The 21,750-nt window shown below is 39.9% G+C and overlaps 1 protein-coding gene across 4 annotated transcripts in view; it reads right to left on the bottom strand.

The window, feature by feature from the left end:
• PDE7B (phosphodiesterase 7B) overlaps positions 1-21,750 on the bottom strand; it is a 359,981-nt gene that overhangs the window by 29,079 nt on the left and 309,152 nt on the right. For all 4 annotated transcript variants that reach the window (XM_060419706.1, XM_004011365.5, XM_004011366.4 and 1 more), the window contains 4 exons: positions 19,680-19,743; positions 17,193-17,288; positions 14,302-14,402; positions 12,498-12,629 (listed from right to left, as the gene is read on the bottom strand). In XM_060419706.1, the coding sequence (XP_060275689.1) occupies positions 12,498-12,629; positions 14,302-14,402; positions 17,193-17,288; positions 19,680-19,743 (393 nt within the window). The remainder of the gene's footprint in view (positions 1-12,497; positions 12,630-14,301; positions 14,403-17,192; positions 17,289-19,679; positions 19,744-21,750) is intronic.

Raw genomic sequence — 21,750 nt, 5'->3', positions numbered from 1 at the left:
TTTTCCAGGCAAGAATACTGGAATGGGTTGCTGTGCCCTCCTCCAGGGGATCTTCCCCACCCAGGGATTGAATCTCCTGCTCCTGTGGCTCCTGTATTGCAGGCGGATCCTTTACCCCTGAACCACTGGGGAAGCCCAGTCTTGCTTCTACATGAGTAATTTTCATATGTTCTTGTTCGTTTACACTTAAAATTTGAGTTTTGAAAAACATACTCTCCCTATATTTTTAAAAATTGATATTTAAAATCACAAATTTCTATGGTGAGAAAATATGTAATGTCCTGCCTATTTGTGGATATTGATATTTTAATATGAAACCATTATATCATTCTTTTATGTATTAAATATATCAGTCAGTTATGTCCAATTCTTTGCAACCTCATGGGCTATAGCTTGCCAGATTCCTCTGTCCATGGGATTTCCCAGGCAACAGTACTGGAGTGGGTTGCCATTTCCTTCTCTAGGGGATCTTCCTGACCCAGGGATCAAACCAGGTCTCCTGCATTGCAGGCAGATTCTTTATCATCTGAGCCACCAGGAAAGTCCCAAATGTATGCAAGGGAATCTAAATACCAATGGCATTTAGTGCCCATTTATCACCTATTTAAGAAAACACATGAATAATTTATTATTTAAGTAAAAAATAAGAAATTAATTCTTTCCCCTCTAGAACTTAATTATTACACTATTTCCCCATAAAATTTTATTTTAATGTAATATATTTTCACATGTGATATTCTTCAATCATCACCCTATCATATATCTCTGCAACAAAAATAAGTTTATAAACTGAAGTTTTAATTTAACAAATTTTCTTAACATCAGGCTCTAAGTAGTAAATGTTTTTCCAGCTGGAGTTTACAATGCAATTATTATAGTAACTAACTGATCAAAATACATATATTTCAAATGTGGAAAAATTATGCTTGAGAATAAAAAATTTTGACAATGCCTCTATTCATGAGATAGCTGGGAACATTATGGTCCCTCAGTTATGGGAGATTTCCTTTAATATTTTTGGTTGTTTCTTTGGTATTTTTTCAAACGAGGGCAATATACTAATCAGCACAACTGGAGCAAGATGCAATATGCAGAATGGATAAGAGAAATGTCTTTGTTTTGAACAGTGGAAACAGGGTTAATTATGAAAGAGGAGTGGAAAGCAGAGCTGGCTGGACTGTCCTGTGACCATATTGCAGGCAGGCCAGTTTAAGGAGCTGAAAATGAGTTCTGTGAGCACTATTCATGCCTGTGCACCGTTTGGAAAGTCTTCGTGTGTCCCCAGGGGCACACAAGCCTGGTTTGAAGCTGCTGCCATACATGATTGCCATTGAGAACGAGGAGCGTATCTTATTCATCTTTGTGCCCCAGTATGTGGCACAGTGCCATTTAAATAAGTAAATATTTGTTGAATGGATACGGAGTAATTAACTTCCAAAACCCCAAAGTTCCCTAGCTGCAAAAGTTTAAGTAACTGTAAAAGTGACAGAGTCCTGTTAGTTTTTTGGTCTGATAAAAGCCAGACTTGGAATTTTCTGTTGTGAAATCCTTAGACTTTGGTAAAAGCCAAAGAGATTTAAAAGTTACTATAGCAATGGCTCTCCCGCTGTTTACTCACAGATGACCAGGATCGGGTAAGTGACTCCAGGAAGAACATAGAGTGGGTGAGTGCGTGCTCAGTTGCTTTAGTTGTGTCTGACTCTGTGTGACCCTATATTTGCAGCCTGCCAGGCTCCTCTGTCCATGGGATCCTCCAGGCAAGGATGCTGGAGTGGGTTGCCATGCCCTCCTCCAGGAGATCTTCCCAACCAGGGGATCAATCCCGCTTCTATCTGCACTGGCAGGCAGATTCTTTACCACTAGCACCACCTAGGAAGCATCTATAAGAGGGAGCATTTGTCAATTGCAAGATAAACAAATATGAATGTATCATCATAAAGAATTTTTCATAATGCTTCTCAGTCTTCATAGTATACTTGATGTAGGGAAGTAAGAATGCAGGAGGTAATCCCACAGGAGGTAATCCCACAGTAGTAACAAGTAGTAACAAGTGACTACTAAACAGACAGTATGGGTAGATGCCTTCTGGTCTGTGTGCTGCCGACTCTGTCAGATTTTCACTCTGGGTCCCTGTGTGTACTCACTACTGGCAGTATTCCTGATTTCTCAAGGCTACTCAGGTTCTGCCTTTCTTGCTGCATGGGTCCAGTCTGTGTATCCATCCACTTACTCTTTCAGCAAACCTCCCACCACCCAACAAATATTCACTGAGCATGAGGACTGTGCCAAGTGCTGAGCATACAGCAGTGGAAAAGGTAGGTGCTGAGAAACTTTCAGACTGCGGAGGATATGGATGTCGAATCAGGAAATGGCTATTTCCAGGGATAAACATCATGACAGAGGAAGTAAGAGAGGACTGTGAAATCATATAGGAGGAGGTATGGAAGATGGATGTTTAAAGAAAGAGATGGCTTTCAGGAGGAAGATATGTCCAAGTTGAGATCAAAAAGGTGAGTGAGTTAGAGAGGAATTGGGGAATGCAGGCAATAGAGAGGGAGTGCATTTCATTAAAACAGGCAGGAGGAACATGTGTATGAAGACCTGGAGCAAGGGCGACACTTTAGATCTTCCTTCCCCGTTTTATTTTTTTATTAAAAAAAATTTTTTTTTGACCATGCAGCATGTGAACTGAGCCCAACCAGGGACTGAATCCACTCCTGCTGGAGCCTGGAGTCTTACCCACTGGAGTGCCCGGGAAATCCTTCTATTTTTTAATCATTAGAAATGATCACATTCTAACATACCATGTATTTCACTTATTTTTCTGATTCCCCTAGTAGAAAGCAGGCATGTTTATGTGTTCTGTTCATCTTCTGTATTGCCATTGCCTGGCACACATGTTGGCTCTGAGATTCTGAGAGTAGTTCAGACTGGATGATGCATAGAGTCTGGGAGAGGCATGGTGGGAAGTGGGGCTGGAAAGTGTGGTGAGGGTCAGATCGTAATGAGGCTTGTAAACTGGGTTAAGACGTTTGGACTTAATCCTGAGGGCAGTGGGATTTTAAGCAGGCGTCTAAGTGTCACAGTTGAGTTTCAGGAACTCATTCTGGCTGCACAGTGGAGGAAGGGTTGGAGCCAGGCAAGGCTGAGTGTAGACGAGAGGATGAAAGATTTTGGTGCCTTGCACTTGGGGAGGATCAGGGGTGAGCAGGCTGGGAGGTACTGGTGTTTCATAGGGAGGTATCTTTGTCTTTCTTAACAAACGGGGGTGGTTCTGCTCTTATAGGCTCACTGAGTTTCACAGAAGCTCAAAGACCAGTATCAGCAAAAGATGGATTGAAAAAAGAAGAAAATCATTAGAAATGCTCATGGAGACTTGAACATAGGATGAGATGACACCACTTTAATACCCATTGAAATCCCAGCCCCATTTTGGGATCCCACAGTAGGTACATCATCTGTCTACCTCCAGAAGCATCACCTCAACAATTTCACATCATCCCGGTGACAATGTGTTCTGGTATCACAAACTCTTCATACTTGTAGTCTTAAGAATAATTTTCATCGTAAAGTTGAAAGAGTGAACATATACCTTTGTGGCAACAAAACCTATCAGAATTTATTTTGAACAAAATAAAACCCTTCAAACTCCAACTACAAAACCTTTATTTCCCCTTTTATCTGAATAATCAAGTATTATCCACCCTAAGAACAAAACAATCCCTTTGTTCCGGAATAACAACACATCTGGCATTTAATAAACCAACACAGGTTTTCAAATTAAATCAAGAGTCTATTTGTCAAAGAGAATCTGGCAGAGCAGATTTGCTATCATACAAAGCGGCTTTAAACTGCTGTTGTTTTTTCTCCTATTTACTGGACACTTTCTTTGATTAAAATACTTAGACTGATGTTGATAAACTGAGTCTGGTGTACAACAAGACTCAGACTTAATTATACCTTTTCAACCAGTGGAGGCAGGAAGAAAAACAACAACAGGAACATAGTCTGTGTTTTCATTTTTAATTGCTCACGAAACCGGGAAGCAAGACTCCAGAAGATAATGAAGTCACTGAGTTCCTCCCTAACAAGCCCAGTGGTCTCCTTGGTGATGCTGCCAGAGCCCCAGCTCAGGAGGTCTCAGGGGAACAGAAACTCCTTGAGTCCTGAATAAGACCTTGGGCCTTGAAGAAACTATAGCTCTGCCATGTTTACTGCCTGCTGGAAGAGGTCTTTCTCTTGTTTGATCTGCTTCTGCCAAAGATACTGCTCTGAGGGCAAGGAGCCTGGGTGGACACTGAACTGCTGTCCATGCGGCAGGCCTGGGTTCATTCAGATCAGGGCCATGGAGGTGCCCGCAACAGCTACCTCATGATGAACAGCAGAAAGTTAAGGAAACAGAAAATCAAATTTGAACCTCCTTTTTACAATTTTCACTCTACTTGCCCCAAACACCTTTCGTGCTGCAAAAATTACGAGGTTACATATAATCCTTGCAGTTGCTTGTTAGAGTAGTGGTCATAGGACCATGTGGGAAGAACATGTCTCCTGGCCCTGTCAACTTCGCATTTACAGTTCAGTCGTTAAGAATAAAAAGTGGTTAAAAATGCTGGCTTCTTCTAAGTGCTTATGATAAATGACTAAGAAAAATGATTATAAACCTCTGCAAGCCAAGTAGGGAATGCAATAAATATGATGCTTCATGGAACAATTATTTTATTCATTGGGTTGCTCTGTCAATAGTTAATATGAAGTTGGACTCTATCAAAAGCAATTAAATTTTTTATATGTTTTATTACAAGATACTGAATATAGTTCCCTGTGCTATACAATACATCCTCATTGCTTATTTATTTTATGCATAGTGGTTTGTATCAGATGACCCCAAACTCCTAATTTATCCTTGCCTTCCCCTTTGGTAACCATAAGTTCGTTTTCTATGTCTGTGAGTCTGTTTCTGCTTTGTAAATAAGTTCATTGGTATCATATTCTAGATATTTAATTGAACTGAAACCAATCCCTTTTATAACTGTAGCAAGCAATATCATATCTGATTTAATGTTTATTTTGAAAAACTGCTGAACCTACATGTTGGAAGATTGGAAGGTAGAGGGACAAAGAAAATAATTCTCAACTGTATCTCTCACATGCTCTTAGCCATCCTCTTAGTTCACCACAGATACCTGTACTGCTTCCAGTCTGATGAGAGAGGTGCCAGGTGAAAACGCCTTTATGGTCTTCATGTTGAACTTGGGTTGGCAGTTCAGCCAGTGAGTCTGACCCAGACAGAGGACAATGGGAGAGAGTCCTCTGGCCTGGCCTTCACTCCAGCTACCCTGACTCTCTTTATCTCAGGGCAGAAGCACAGGCTGGGCCTTATGCAATGATCTTCTTATTTATTAGAACTAAGAGAGTACAGCCAACAAAAGGAGGGAGAGGAAGCCCTCTTCCATTTTATCTCATTTATAGTAATTCTGGATTGTACACAGTCACGCACAGGGCGTTCTCAAAGCCACATAATTCCTGGCATAACTTCTTGGTTATTCTTGTTGACTAAATGTGTCTGCATGTACAGTTTTTGTTTATATATATATATATATATATATGCATATATACTGGGCTTCTCAGGTGGCACTAGTGGTAAGAACCTGCCTGCCAACGCAGGAGATGTAAGAAAACTTGGGTTTGATCCCTGGGTTGGGAAGATGCCCTGGAGGAGGGCATGGCACCCACTCCACTATTCTTGCCTGGAGAATCCCATGGACAAAGGACCCTGGCGGGCTACAGTCTGTTGGGTTTCAAAGAGTCAGACACTCACACATGATATTATTGCATGCATGCACCCATTATGTAATATATATATGTGTATATGTGTGTGTATATATATATATAGTATGTGTGTGTACATATATATTTTTTTCACTCATTATCACAGTTCTTATTATTTTCTGAATCTATAACTCATTTTAAAACATGAATATAAGTTATGGATCCCCTTTCTAGAAACATGCATATAGGAGGGACATCATCTGAAAATCTGCTTATAGTTTCCCGAAATCTCATTTATGTGTCAACCAACAGGCCATGGTAGGCTAAAAGGCTTTATTTCCAAAGATTTTTAAATATCATGTGTTTCTAATGGTCTTTTTGAGTTGATATTTTACATAACATGATTTTTTTTTTTCCTTGAAATTGAAAACCGGAAGAGTTATGCCAGTTCCTCATTGACAACTTAATGCAGACGGAAGACTTTCTGACCAGGTCATGTTCCGTACAACTAATCTACAGTGTCTATCAGAGACAGAATATACATTACATAATATGCCCAAGTCATTGAGCTGAGGGTAAGAGCCATTCATGACAGGACTATGCTCAACTCAAGGGCCTGGAAACAGTCCATTGCAGTTCCTCTGGATTGCAGGTTGACATCCCCAAAGTACACTGGCTTGTGCTGCCTTTAGGCTATACTCTCTGCCCTGCTACTCAAAATGTTACTTACACTTCAAGACAATATTTATATCACTCTTTTGCCATGAAGGGTTTTTTTTTTTTTTAATTTTCAGAAACCATATACAGAATCAATGTCTCTTTTGCCTCTGTCTTTCCATCACGTTTTGTTTGTAGCTAGCTGCTATAGAGTACTTAGCAAAGGCTCTCCCACTTTAAGCTACTTGTCTCCTGCTGGAGGCCCTGGAGGAGAGTTCTTAGCTTCCTGCACATTGTCGGTGATTCACATGAATTTTAGAGGTGGTATGTATAGTGCTTAGGCACTTTGGCTCTGGAGATAGAAGTCTTGAGTCCTAATTCCAGCCCTGCCATTAATTAGCTGCTTATTATAAGGAAGTGTTGCTCAGTCGTGTCCGACTCTTTGCAACCCTATGAACTGTAGCCCTGCCAGGCTCCTCTATCCATGGGATTCTCTGTGCAAGAATACTGGAGTGGGTAGCTACTCCCTTCGCCAGGGGATCTTCCCTACCCATGGATTGAACCCGGGTCTCCTGCTTTGTAGGCAAATTCTTTACCATCTGAGCCACCATGTGAGCTCACTTAAATTTAACAGAAATTTTCTTTTTTCTGAAAAATAGGTATGAAAATAGTACCTACCTAACTAGGCTACTGTGAAGATTAAATAATATAATAGATAAAATCATTTAGCCAGTGTTTGAATCACAGTCTGACTTTTGCAGGTCTTCCCTGGTGGCTCAAAGGGTAAAGCGGCTGACTGCAATGCTAGAGACCTGGGTTTGATCCTTGGGTCAGAAAGATCCCCTGGAGAAGGAAATGGCAACCCACTCCAGTATTCTTGCCTGAAGAATCTCATGGACGGAGGAGCCTGGTAGGTACAGTCCAATGGGTCACAAAGAGTCAGACACGACTGAGGGACTTCACTTTCTGAGTCATAGTAAGTGTTGAATAAAGATTAGTTATACAATTCATTGAACTGAATTAAAAAAAATCTTTTGGGCTGCGCTGCACAGCATGTGGGATCTTAGTTCCCTGACCATTCCCTGCTTTGGCAGGATGGAGTCTTAACCACTGTACTACCAAAGAAGTCCCTGAACTGAATTTTAAAAAGAGTTTTCTTTCTCTTTTAGGAGTTTCTTCATATAGTCAATAAGAAATGGTGTTTGATAAGCAATGGTATATAGCCAAATGTAAAAGCCATCATATTTTTTTGGACGTAATTAAGATCTCATATTATTTTCAGGTTCTTTTAATATTTTTACTTTGAATATATAAAGTCCCAATTTGGCTGATAAAAGTTTTATACTTTTATACTAGACAGCTCTAGGATATTGGAAGTATCTTTATGACATTAAGTGATACTGTTTTGTTTTCAACACTATTCCTAAATTAAAGACATGGATCTCTGGCCTTCCAGAGAGTCCAAGACTGTTTGAGCAGGAGACTGATGAAGTTAATATCTTGAATGTGGTTTTTAGTCTTCTATGCCAATTTCTGTCTAGTCATTAGCCAAAAGATCCGTCTCTTTACTATTGAGGATCAGGCCAGACAATTGAGATGCATAAATTCACTGCTAAAAAAAAAAAAAATCTCATTTTATTGTAACATCTTTGTATACAAAGAACAGCATGAGTATTTATTCTTCAGAGGCTTTTAAAAAAGTTTTTTCTATGTAAGTATACAAAGGTATATATGTATATCTTTGGCTAACTCCTCTAATGTTTTTCAAACTGGGATTAAGTTTTCTTGGATTTTGCACATTTTGAGCACCTCAGTTTGCACCAATGTTCAAGGGCAGGGATTATATTTTATTTATCTTTGTACTCCTCAGTTCAGTTCAGTTCAGTTGCTCAGTCGTGTCTGACTCTTTGCGACCCCATGAATTGCAGCACGCCAGGCCTCCCTGTCCATCACCAACTCCTGGAGTTCACTCAGACTCATGTCCATTGAGTCAGTGATGCCATCCAGCCATCTCATCATCTGTCGTCCCCTTCTCCTCTTGCCCCCAATCCCTACCAGCATCAGAGTCTTTTCCAATGAATCAACTCTTCGCATGAGGTGGCCAAAGTACTGGAGTTTCAGCTTTAGCATCATTCCTTCCAAAGAACACCCAGGGCTGATCTCCTTTAGAATGGACTGGTTGGATCTCCTTGCAACCCAAGGGTCTCTCAAGAGTCTTCTCCAACACCACAGTTCAAAAGCATCAATTTTTTGGTGCTCAGCTTTCTTCACAGTCCAACTCTCATATCCATAGATGACCACTGGAAAAACCATAGCCTTGACTAGACAGACCTCTGTTGACAAAGCAATGTCTCTGCTTTTGAATATACTATCTAGGTTGGTCATAACTTTTCTTCCAAGGAGTAAGCGTCTTTTGATTTCATGGCTGTCGTCACCATCTGCAGTGATTTTGGAGCCCCAAAACATAAAGCCTGACACTGTTTCCACTGTTTCCCCATCTATTTCCCATGAAGTGATGGGACCGGATGCCATGATCTTCGTTTTCTGAATGTTGAGCTTTAAGCCAACTTTTACACTCTCCTCTTTCGCTTTCATCAAGAGGCTTTTTAGTTCCTCTTCACTTTCTGCCATAAGGGTGGTGTCATCTGCATATCTGAGGTTATTGATATTTCTCCCAGCAATCTTGATTCCAGCTTGTGCTTCTTCCAGCCCAGCGTTTCTCATCATGTACTCTGCATATAAGTTAAATAAGCAGGGTGACAATATACAGCCTTGACATACTCCTTTTCCTATTTGGAACCAGTCTGTTGTCCCATGTCCAGTTCTAACTGTTGCTTCCTGACCTGCATACAGGTTTCTCAAGAGTTAGGTCAGGTGGTCTAGATACTAATATATCATCTGATGCATGTAATAAATAGTTGCTAGTTCAAAATATATATGTATGCTCTGCTGAAAAGGCTGCAGAATTTGGTTATATTGGAATGTTTATACTTAACAAGGAGATGAACTATTATTAAAAATTACACTATAAAAGTTTGAGTAAGGAATCCATTTTTTGAGACCATTTTTAGTATCTGAATAAGATAGATCGCAATATCTTTCTTTTGAGAATCATTTTTTGTTCATTAGCAGTGAGTAGTTAATTGATGAAATTCTACTTTTACTTTCTTTTTTTTTTTTTGCATGTTTAACATCTGGCATATTTCTTTGTGACTTTGTGTCGAAACATTCATTCACTACATGTTTTATATATACTATTATACATGTCAAAGCACAGTTTTATGACCCTCATTTTTATGTACAAATCAGGCAGTAGAGTAGATACTCTGTTAAACTCCACTGATGTGATTTATTTGATGTTGAGAAATTAAAATTAGGCAAGCGTTTACACTATATGAAATCTGTCTGAAATGCAGAAGACCTGGGTTTGATCCCTGGGCTGGGAAGATCCTGTGGAGAAGGGACAAGTTACCCATTCCAGTATTCGCCTGGAGAATTCCATGGACTACAGTCCATGAAATTGGACTACATTCCATGACTACAGTCCATGGGGTTGCAAAGAGTTGGACATGACTGAGCGACTTTCACTTTACATTATATGGAAGTAGTTCAAGCAGCCAGTTCTGTTACTTTATATTCTTTGTTTAAAGATATTTGAAAAGTTAAATTTAAAACATGACAAGAACAGAAAATCTATTTGGGAGCTTTCATTTCAGTCATTCATTTTTTTCCCTGGTCATATGTTTATGCTTTTCCCAAGCAATACGTTTAGCTTCTGAGATAGTCTAGTAAGTTTAGTTCTAATTTTTATTTTCTTTGTTTAGTTTTTAGAACTGGACATGGAACAACAGACTAGTTCCAAATAGGAAAAAAAGTACATCAAGGCTGGATATTGTCACCCTGCTTATTTAACTTATATGCAGAGTACATCATGACAAATGTTGGGCTGGAGGAAGCACAAGCTGGAATCAAGATTGCTGGGAGAATTATCAATAACCTCAGATATGCAGATATGGCAGAAAGTGAAGAAGAATTAAGAATTAAGAGCCTCTTGATGAAAGTGAAAAAGCTTAAAGCTCAACATTCAGAAAACTAGGATTATGGCATCTGGTCCCATCACTTCATGGGAAATAGATGGGGAAACAGGGGAAACAGTGGAAACAGTGTCAGACTTTATTTTTCTGGGGTCCAAAATCACTGCAGATGGTGATTGCAGCCATGAAATTAAAAGACACTTACTCCTTGGAAGGAAAGTTATGACCAACCTGCTGCTGCTAAGTCACTTCAGTTGTGTCCGACTTTGTGCAACCTCATAGATGGCAGCCCACCAGGCTCCCCCATCCCTGGGATTCTCCAGGCAAGAACACTGCAGTGGGTCGCCATTTCCTTCTCCAATGCATGAAAGTGAAAAGTGAAAGTGAAGTCGTTCAGTCGTGTCCGACCCTCAGTGACCCCATGGACAGCATATTAAAAAGCAGAGACATTACTTTGTCAACAAAAGTCCATCTAGTCAAGGCTATGGTTTTTCCAGTAGTCATTATGGATGTGAGATTTGGACTATAAAGAAAGCTGAGTGCCAAAGAATTGATGGTTTTGAACTGTGGTGTTGAAGAAGACTCTTGAGAGTGCCTTGGACTGCAAGGAGATCCAGCCAGTTCATCCTAAAGGAGATCAGTCCTGCGTGTTCATTGGAAGGACTGATGCTAAAGCTGAAACTCCAATATTTTGGCCACCTGATGCGAAGAGCTGACTGACTCACTGGAAAACACCCTGATGCTGGGAAGTATTGAGGAGAGGAAGAGAAGGGGACAATAGAGGATGAGATGGTTGGATGGCATCACCAACTCAATGGACATGGGTTTGGGTAGACTCTGGGAGTTGGTGATGGACAGGGAGGCCTGGCGTGCTGCAGTTCATGGGGTTGTAAAGAGTCGGACATGACTGAGTGAACTGAACATCATCAAAAGTTTTTCTAAATTCTGTCATCCTGTCCTCTCTTTATGGTCATTACTACCCTAGCTTCCGGTACTGGCTGACAGCCCAAGAGAGCCCAGTGCTGAAGTACGTACGAGGGGGATTCATAAACCTTGGTATTCCACTTCCTATATGGACCAAAAGCTAATCAGATGAATGGGAAAAGGCTTTGTTTCATGTTCCAGCTGTGCTTTATTGGAAATTAATGCATCCTCAAGCTCTACCATCTTATATAACACATCTGTTTTCTGGGAATCCTTCAGAAATTTTTCCTGCACTGATTTTTTTTTTTTTTTACTGAAAGAGATCTACTACAGTTGAGATCAATGACTTCCTTGTAAGCAATGATTTTGTTAATGACAACCAAAGGTCTTCTAAAAACTGTGTTGAAAATTCTGGGAATAATTCATTTATGATTTAGGGTATTAATGTCTGAAGGAATATCAGAGATAAGAGTTCTTCAGGTCAAACTACTAGTGTTGCTGAAGTATTTTATAACAACAAAGTATGCTTATTGTCTTTGATAATATAGCTTTGTCTCAGAAGCCAAAAACGTTCAGAATATAGTCAATATTTTACAATAACTATAAATGAAGTATAGTCTATAAAATTTTTGAACCACTATATTGTATACCTAAAACTAATATCATATTGTAAGTCAACCATACTTCAACAAAAAAAATTAAAATGTGATTAACAAATGGTCCTAGAGATATAACATAAACCTGAATAAGAATTATACCTGGGAAGTATAATTTATAGAAGTTCTACAAGGACTGGCTTCAACTGGCCATTATATACTAGACGATTCCCATGGAGACAGATAGTCTCAGACCATGAGAAGGCAGACTCAGGAATCCTGTTCCACCTAGGACAATTTCAAACCTGCTTTGGAGCAAACTGAATTCCTTGAATATCCTTGCAAACTAATTTTATCTTCCCTGGGGGATATTCTGAACCTATTTCAAATCCATGCTGTTTGGCTGTGGTCATCACTAAGGCTGACCTTGAATGATTGCTATTTCCAAGAGTGAGATTCAGGCTCCAGTACTGGACCTATACCAGTTCACCATAATGTATCTTGTTGCCTTCCTTACCTGGTATAGGTTGGCGAGGTGGTGGTTCGTTTTGATCAGAAATGGCTGGTTCACCCCTGGGTGGTCCACATCGTGGGCTGCTGCAGCCAGCAGTCCAAGCATGATATCCAGAGGTGTGAGGAAGCTGGCGAGCTGTTAAAAAATGGAGTTGGGAGATTGACTGGTGTATTTCCCAAAATAGGCTAGTCTTTGTTTTGGCTAAATCACATGGAATGAATCATCATATTAGTATCGTTCGGGCCTGTCAGTCAGACCTTAACCTTCTGAAGCTGTCAGTAAGGTAACAGCCCCATGAAATTTCAGGAAAGAAGAAAGAACTGGGAGGAAAATAACTCAGCAACTCAAATTGTGTAGCTCTTCCCAGTGGCCTCCTCTTCCTGCTGCTACTCTTGTCGTGTTTTGCTGTTGTAAAAGCACTGACTGTTGGCAACACTGCTCTCTATGGTGGGTAGGGACAGGCAGAGTCTAGTCAGCCTTGCTCCCAGGAAAGCTGTAAGTGAAGGAAAAAGTTGAAGCCAAAGTGATGGGCACATTAAAAAAAATCACTTTTGTATATCATTCATCTAATATATCATTGCCACTTCTTTGAATATGAAATCAATAGTGGACTGAATTGCAAAATTTGCATATTTCTCCAATGTGTAATAGAGTGAGGCAATGTGTGAGAAGCTGTCAGTTTTTTTTTTTTTTTTTTTGGGTTAGCTAAGGAAACAAGCAGGAAAATGGGAATCTAGCACTAACTTTAAACATATGACTGTGATATATTACAATTTTCAAATTACTTAAGGATTAAATTAAAAAACCTTTAAGTTCTTTGGGATATTTTATAAGGATGAAGCATACCCAGTTTTGTCTTGGGAATGACTGTATATTTTAGTGGTTGATGTTAAAACTGATTGAACTAAACAGAGTCTTAGACTGAGGTATCATTTTCCTAAAACCCAAACAAAACTCATCCGATATGTTATACCAGCTAGGTTTTATATGGCTAAGAAATGTTTAGGTTTTGAGTAACAAGCATTATCATCATGTTAAAAATTTTTGATTAATACATTGCATCTGGGTATACTTCTAAGATGTCTTTGATGTACACAGGTTCTCTTGGGCTAGAATCAGGATGTCTAGTTGCCTCAGTAGGAAGTGGAACTTGGGTCTTGAATTTTAATTCTACTTGCTAATCAAAAAACATGAGCTGGGAGACTTTTCCTAGAAAACTTCAGTGCTGGTACTATGTAAGGCAAAAGCAGCTAACTTTTGTGATTGTTGAAAATATCTAAGATGCAGATTGTCATAGAGAGAGTTACTTTTGTCCTAATGCAGCCTTGAAAATATATAAATTATAGAAGGGAACCTCTGAAAATTTACTTTCTTTCATGACTATTATACTTTCTTTCTTTCTTACTTTCTTTCATGATTTCAGAGCTGATGTTGAAACCTTTTTAAAATTTTTCTTTAAAAGATTTTTTTGGATGTCAACCATTTTTTTAAACAGTCTTTATTGAATTTATTATAATACTGCTTCTGTTTTATGTTTTGATTTTTTTTTTTTTTTTTTTTTTGGCCTCGATGCATGTGGAAGCTTAGTTCCCCGACCGGGAATCAAACTTGAACTTTCTGCTTTGGAAGGCAAAATCCGAACCACTGGATAGCCAGAGAAGTCCATGAACCCTTCATATAAGCAATTTGTATTCATGCCATAAATGACTCATAACCCAGTTGCTCTGTTATGTCGGGCGATCTGGGGCCCCGCAGGCAGTTTACCTGGTGTTTCCAGGTGGCCGGGAGGACAGTGGTCTTGCCTTACCTTTGGCTCCTTTAGGTAGCAATGCATGGCCTGGGTGACATCGGCCGCATGAACAGCATTGTGATACGGGTTTTGGCTGTGGTAATCTTCTTGAACCATGACTAGGAGGTAAACAGATAACTCAATCAGCTAAAAACAAAACACAAAGGACACACGAGCTCAGACTTGTTGAAGGTCTCTTTTGCTTAAAAATAGCAGCGACTCCCAAATGCGCAACACCGGGATGCCTTAGAAATGAATGTAGTTTGCCAGCTTGGCAGTTCTACTGGGTTGTTAGAGGAGAAGAGGGAGAGGGAGGAGGGAAGAAAGGCTAGAAGGATTTGTGAGGCCCTTGGGATTCCTCACCACCTTCATAAATCACCTCTTTTTGGCATTCATGAAGGCTCCCATTCATAGGAAAAATAAATATGTGGGAAAAGGACAACTTTATTTCACATTATAGTTTAATTAAGTTTGCTGCCATTTATGAATAATATGCCATAAAAGAGGCTTCCTTTTGAAAAGCCCTGCTCTCATCCAAAGATAGCTTTATCACTTAAATAACAAATACAGACCAGAGCAAACCTTGGGATTCTTCAGGTGGAAATTCACTGATCCAACTGAGGAATCCTTAGATTTATTTCTGTCTTATTCAGATCAAATGATTATCTTTCATGCCCTTCCAATCTAAGGATGAGTGTGCTCTTGATACCAGAGACATAATGCAATTTTGTTTGCAATTTACAGAAACCACTTGCCTGTTTCAGCAAAGTTAACCAAGGCAATGCCTAAGATGCAGTATATTTAGTGTGTATAGAATGTCCTGATTTTCAAGTGTGGCCATATTCTCTCAGCCCAGCCTATGACTTTGGCTGTAGATTCTGGTGTTATTTCTGTCACTGACTCTAGCTTTTTCACACATACTCTGGTGTGCACACATGCTCAAAGTATCTGCATTCTCCCTCTTTAGACAAATGGAAATTATTTGGCTCCATTCATGGGGATTACTTCACTCACTCTCTCTCAACACAATTAGCTTGAGGTTATTTGTGTTTCTGGAATGAGCCTTGCTCTGGCTGATTTCCAATATTCCTGTTGTGCCACAGGTACATTTTATTCAGCAGGTTTATCTTACTATTATATGTAAATCCTGGCTCTATTACTTATATATATTGGGAAAGTTACTTAGCCAAGTTTCCTTCATTTCTTCCTCCATAAAGTAGGGATAATAATAGCTTTGATCTCAAAGGCATATTGTAAGGATTAAATGGGTTAATAAATGCAAGTTCTTAGAAGAGTTCCCAGCATGCGTAAACACCATATAAGCCTGGTGGCTGCTGCTGTTGTTATCACCATCACCATTATTTTATTCTTGATGTATCAAGTCAGCTTTCCAATTCAAAGCACTGCCACGTGGCAAGTCAAAGAAGTCAGGAACATGCTAAGAGGCAGAGGACAGTTATTTGGTGATTAAAAATGGGCCAAGGACGGCTCAGTGGTAAAGAGTCAGCTGTCAATGCAGGACATGTGGGTTCGACCTCTGGTCTGCGAAGATCCCACATGCAGCAGAGCAGCGAGGCCGGTGAGCCACAGCCACTGAGCCAGTGCTCTGGAGCCTGCGGACTGCAACTACTGAACCCACGTGCAACAACTACTGAAGCCTATGGGCCCCGGAGCCCATGCTCTGCAACGAGAGAAGGCCTTGCACTCTAACTAGAGCAAAGCCTGAGCAGCAACAAAGACCCAGCACAGCCAAAATAAACACATACATAAAAATAGAAAAAATGTGCCCCGGATAATTCACTGGAAGATAAATAAGCATATACATAAAGTTGAATGAGAGCTGGGACTGCTTTTTGATGAAAAATGATGGTACAATTGGGTGGAAAGATGGTGGGCTTTCAAATCCAACAGACCTGGGCTTGGATGGAGGCTCTGCCACTTACAATTTATTGACCTTGAGCAAGTTACAAAACTTCTTTGTACTTCTCCTTATCCATGGGTCAAATATTGATAACACTCAACTTGCAGAGGTACTGAAACTGTTAGAAATAACATACTCAAAACACTGCCTACAATGTGTGTTATCTACACAGGGAAAGTGAAAGTGAAGTGGCTCAGTCGTGTCCAACTCTTTGCGACCCCATGGACTGTAGCCTACCAGGCTCCTCTGTCCATGGGATTTTCCAGGCAATAGTACTGGAGTGGATTTCCATTTCCTTCTCCAGGGGATCTTCCCAACCCAGGGATCAAACTCGGGTCTCCTGCATTGTAGACAGACGCTCTACCGTCTGAGCCACCAGGGAAGTCCATATACACAGTAGTTTTCTTCTCATTAAAAAAAAAAAGCCTATTGAATATTTCAACAACTCATGTCCAGAGTGGCATTATTGAGGAGTACTTTGCTTGGGTTTTGTTAATATATGAGCAGATCAGTAACTTCTCTGACAGTTATCTGCTCTTGATGGTTGTCTTTACATTGTGGTTGTTCAGTTGCTAGGTCATGTCCGACTCTTTTGCGACCCCATGGACTGTAAGCCCGCTAGGCTCCTCTGTTCATGGGATTTCCCAGGCAAGAATACTGGAGTGGATTGCCTTCTCCTTCTCCAGGGGATCTTCCCAACACAGGGACTGAATCTGTGTCTCTGGCATTGCAGGCAGATTCTTTACTATTGAACCATCAGCAAAGTCCCTGTCTTCACATAGCCTTTATATTTTAAGCCTAAGCATCACTAATATTTTTTCAACAATTTAAATAGATAAACTATATTTTAAAATGAAGATGGATGATTTAAGACTAATATGAAGTCTTCATCTACCGTGCTGTGGCTCTTACCACTTTATAGTAAATAGTATTGTAGACTGCCATTATTCATGAGAAATGGAGTAGAAATGTGGAAAAAAGGACTTACCTAAAAATCTGTGTAAGGTCACCATATCTAACTTGAAGTGGTGAATGAGTCCATGGGAGTTGAAGAGGTGGCACAGCAATGTTACCAGGCTGTTTCCTATAGGAAAACAGTCAGCTGCTTTAATTCATTTTCATTACTATTAAAATATCAAGACAGACAATAGGATCCAAAATTTCTATAATGAAAGTTCTCTGATAGAATCATTTCTTTTCCTCTTTAGATCTGAAATTATCCAAGTACAAAGGATATTACTATTATGATCTGGTCCCAGGTTTTCTCTTATTGCACAAGAAGAATTAACTCAGACATTTCCCCAATACCACAGGCAATGAAAACAGTAAGAGTTAAAAGGAGCCTGCCTATAGCAGTACCAGGGATACATACTCACGCATGTGCGTGTGTGCCTGCATGCGTGTGTTTATGTGTTTGTATGGGTATTTAAAAAAATGTGCAGTTTAATGGTCACTGAAAATGTGTCTTAAGTTGCTTCCAAATGATGTTTACATTTATAGGGGTATCTAAGCCACCATATTGCCTACTCTTCCTTTGGAAAATCACTCAAGATGAGATTTGACCATGAGATACTTTGTAACTCAAGTCAGTAGAGGTGCAAAACTGAAGCTACAATAACTTGTTAAGCATTCAAGAAATATTATTCACTAGAGAATAAGGACTTTGAACTTTAAAAGCATTGTAGAGTTTATGAAAGACTGAAATGGACTAAGAAAAGGACTGGTATCTTAAATGGAAAACTATGTGTTGCTTAAGCACACTCATCCAGGGTATCTGATTCTATGTGTTTTTATAGCTTTCATTATCTTTGAGCTATTTCACAAGAATCAAAATTTTAGATAACCAATATCATTCCAGACGATTCTTGTCGGTATACATGAAAATGAAATTAGAGGGAAATACAATTGATTTTCCCCTCCCAGTTTCCCAGCTATTGACAAATTCATTTCAGCATTTCTTACTGCTTACATATATATGACTCTTTGAATTTTCCTTTGAACTAGCTGTAGCATTTTACTGAATCTGTAACTAATTTAATTAAATAAAATCATTGACATATTCATTTCATATTTTTGTGAGTTGTGATTATACTTTTTTTTTAACAAAGAGCATTGAACTAATCCTTTTGTTCACGGTTAATTCCATGTACTGGTTCCCATCTCTCAACTGACTTGAGCAAAGTGAGACACAAGATTATGAGATACATCCCTAAATGGTCTAGCTTTCACAGTGTAAAGCTCATTTTCAGGCTCCCCAGGTGGCGCTAGTGGTAAATAATCCACCTGCTAATGCAGGAGACAAAAGAGACGTGGGTTCCATCCCTGGGTGGGGAAGATCCCCTGGAGGAGGAAATGGCAACCCACTCCAGTATTCTTGCCTGGAGAATCTCATGGACAGAAGAGCCTGGTGGGTTACAGTCCATGGGGTCACAAAGAGTCAGACACAGCTGAAGAGACTTAGCACTCATGCACACAAAGCTCAGTTTCAGGGTCTGAGGCTGTATCTCTCCACTCCGTGTTGTTTGTCAGGAATAGAATGGTAAGGAAATCTGTAATGACTTAAAACACAATCCTGGTATATGATGAGTGTGTGTGTGCTAACCACGCAGTTGTGTCAGACTCTGTGCAACCCTATGGACTGTAACACACCAGGCTCCTCTGACAATGGGATTCTCCAGGCAAGAATACTGGAGTGGGTTGCCATGTCCTCCTCCAGGGAATCTTCCCAACCCAGGGATAAAACCCTGTCTCTTATGTCTCCTGCATTGGCAGGTGGGTTCTTTACCACTGGCACCACCTGGGAAGGCCGTGGTAGATGATGGTCAGCATTAAATGTGATGTCTTTTACTGATTCCAGATTATCAGATTTGTTTACTGAGCAGTTAAAAATACAATAGGATCTTATTTTCCTAAGAGAAACCTCTATAGGAACAAGAATTTAAAAAGTGGAGCCAATAAGAATTTTACTTTTCCCTTCAGCTGCAATCTAAGTTTCTGTACTCTATTCTCAGCAATTATTTTCTTCTCATGATGCCAAGCATATCTGAACAATACCTGCAAAGGGGCAGACTCACTCACTTAATAAAAGTGCAAAACCATTGGCTCCAGTAAGAGTCAGGACTGATCAGATATGATTTTATGTTCCCAGTTTTCATCCACTAAGAACGAATGACCTCCTTTTGCATGTGGCTGAAGTATTATGCAAGGAAAGATCTAATCTGTGCTTTTAAAATGCTTTTGGAGTCATCAAGACCAGAAGGAAATTGTATTAAGATTTGAAGTCCAAATTCAACCCTTATTCTTCATCTGAACTAATTTCCCTTTGCCCTGGCCCTTCTAGAATGGCTGTAGATTTATGAACGTGGGAAAAGAAAGAAATAAAGAATAACAGTGTTTAAAAATAAATTTTGTTTTTCACGAAATTAATCCCATTTTACGGTGTGTATTTTAGTGAAAATTCTTTTGGGTGACTTACCATTTGTCAAGCGATCAAACAAGAAAATGTCAAAGTCCCACATTCCCACTTTGGAGAGCATGTGCTGAAAAGGCAAACAAAAAACAGCACTCAGATGAATCATATTGGAGACCCAAACATTTACTTTGAGACACAGTGAATTAAAGAATTAAACAGTTGAAAATAGCGTACTACTATCTATGTACAACTGGTTTGCAGTAAAACAAATCTTACTCCACTCCCTAATAATAACAACAGTGTTAAAGGGACAGGTTCTGGAATTAGACTGCCACATCCCATGACAGCCGCATGTCTTACTGGCTGTGGTACCTTGGGTAAATTGCTTACCCTCTTTGTACCTCAGTTTTCTAATACATTACCATATGCAAAACAGATAGCCAATGATAATTTGCTGTATGACTCAGGGAACTCAAATCCCTAGAGGGGTGGGATGGGAAGGGAGGTGTGAGGGAGGTTTAAGTGGGAGGGACCATCAGCTATTATACCTATGGCTGATTCATGTTGATGTTTAGCAGAAACCAACACAATGCTGTAAAGCAATTATCCAAAAAAAAAAGTTAAACCTGTTGTGAAGATTAAATAAAGCAATATATGTAAAGAGCTTAGAGCAGTGCATGACATAGTAAAGCACATATGATAGATAGCTGTTAAAATTGTAGTTTTATAGTCTCTACCTAGGGGAGGAGGTTTACAGTTAAGTTAAAAAAAAAAAAAGAAATCTAGATGACTGATGAGCATATTACTCTGCTCAGTGTAGACTAAATGTGAAATTAACCACTGTTACAGACAGGAAACTGAAGCGTGGGCAATTGAAAATATTGGGTAATTTAAAGACCTATCGTCCAATGTAGACTTATTGTCCTACTGAATAATCCTCCATTGCATGAATTATACCACACTTCGTTTATCCATTCATTTCCTGGCACACATATGGGTTGTTTCCTCCTTTTGGGTCTTGTGAATAATGTTGCTATGAGTGTAGGTGTACAAATATCTGATTCAGTCCCTGTTTTCAAACCTTTGGTTATATCTTTTTTTTCTTTGTGCTGTGCAGCATTTGGGATCTTATTAATAGTTCCCTGATCAGGGATCAAACCCATGCCCCTTGCTTTGAGAGCACAGAGTCTTAGCCACTGGACCACCTTTCTTTTGAACAATCCCCCCTGCTTAGAGTTAGATGGTGTCAGAGTTGCAGTTGCTGACTCTACCCTCACTGTAGCTCCAGTGACTGCCTTCCTCTCTTCTCATGGGCTCTGCTTCCGCTAAGGACCAGCTCTCTTTCCCCACCTCCTGTTGAGTGGTCCCCCTGTGTCTTATGATAAAATCCGAAGGCCTCATCATGGCACACACAGACTTCACAACAGCATCAAGAAATAAAGGGACAGTAGGTTTTGGGTGAAGTCCAGTTTAAGTACTCTTTTAATCCAGGTCATGCAATTCTAAAGGCAAGGCTAAAATTTGATCTCGGATATCCTGATTTCCAGCCTGTTGGTTCTTCCTACATCTCAGTGTCGTCTTTCTTGGGAGATGGCTGCTGAGAGGGGTGGCATCCAGGAGGATGCTGTCAGATGCTCCAGTGCTGGGAGCTTAGCTTTGCTTCTCCTTCTGGAGTGTAAAGAATCTGCCTGCAAGGCAGGAGCCTGGGGTTTGATCCTTGGGTGAGAAAGATCTCCTGGAGAAGGGAATGGCTACCCACTTCACTATTCTTTCCTGGCTCCTGCCACCAGAGTGGATTGCAAAGACCCCATGGACTGCAGCCCACCAGGCTTCTCTGTCTATGAGATTTTTCCAGACAAGAATACTGGAGTGGGTTGCCATTTCCTTCTCCAGGGGATCGTCCCAACCCAGGGATTGAAACTGGGCAGGCAGATTCTTTACCAACTGAGCTACAAGGGAAACCCTTGTTTTACTTAGTGTTGTGCAAAAATGTTTTGCACATTTATAAAAATAAAAATAGCTAGCATGTGCTAGGTATGAGTCTATTAAGCATGCAAACATGCTTTACTTTATTTAGTCTTTGTGCCACCCCTATGAGGAGAGTGCTTCTATTAATTCGCTTTATATTAATATT

Source organism: Ovis aries, chromosome 8 (genome assembly GCF_016772045.2).
Source record: "Ovis aries strain OAR_USU_Benz2616 breed Rambouillet chromosome 8, ARS-UI_Ramb_v3.0, whole genome shotgun sequence".
NCBI lineage: Eukaryota > Metazoa > Chordata > Mammalia > Artiodactyla > Bovidae > Ovis > Ovis aries.
This window is presented reverse-complemented; position numbering and strand designations above follow the sequence as displayed.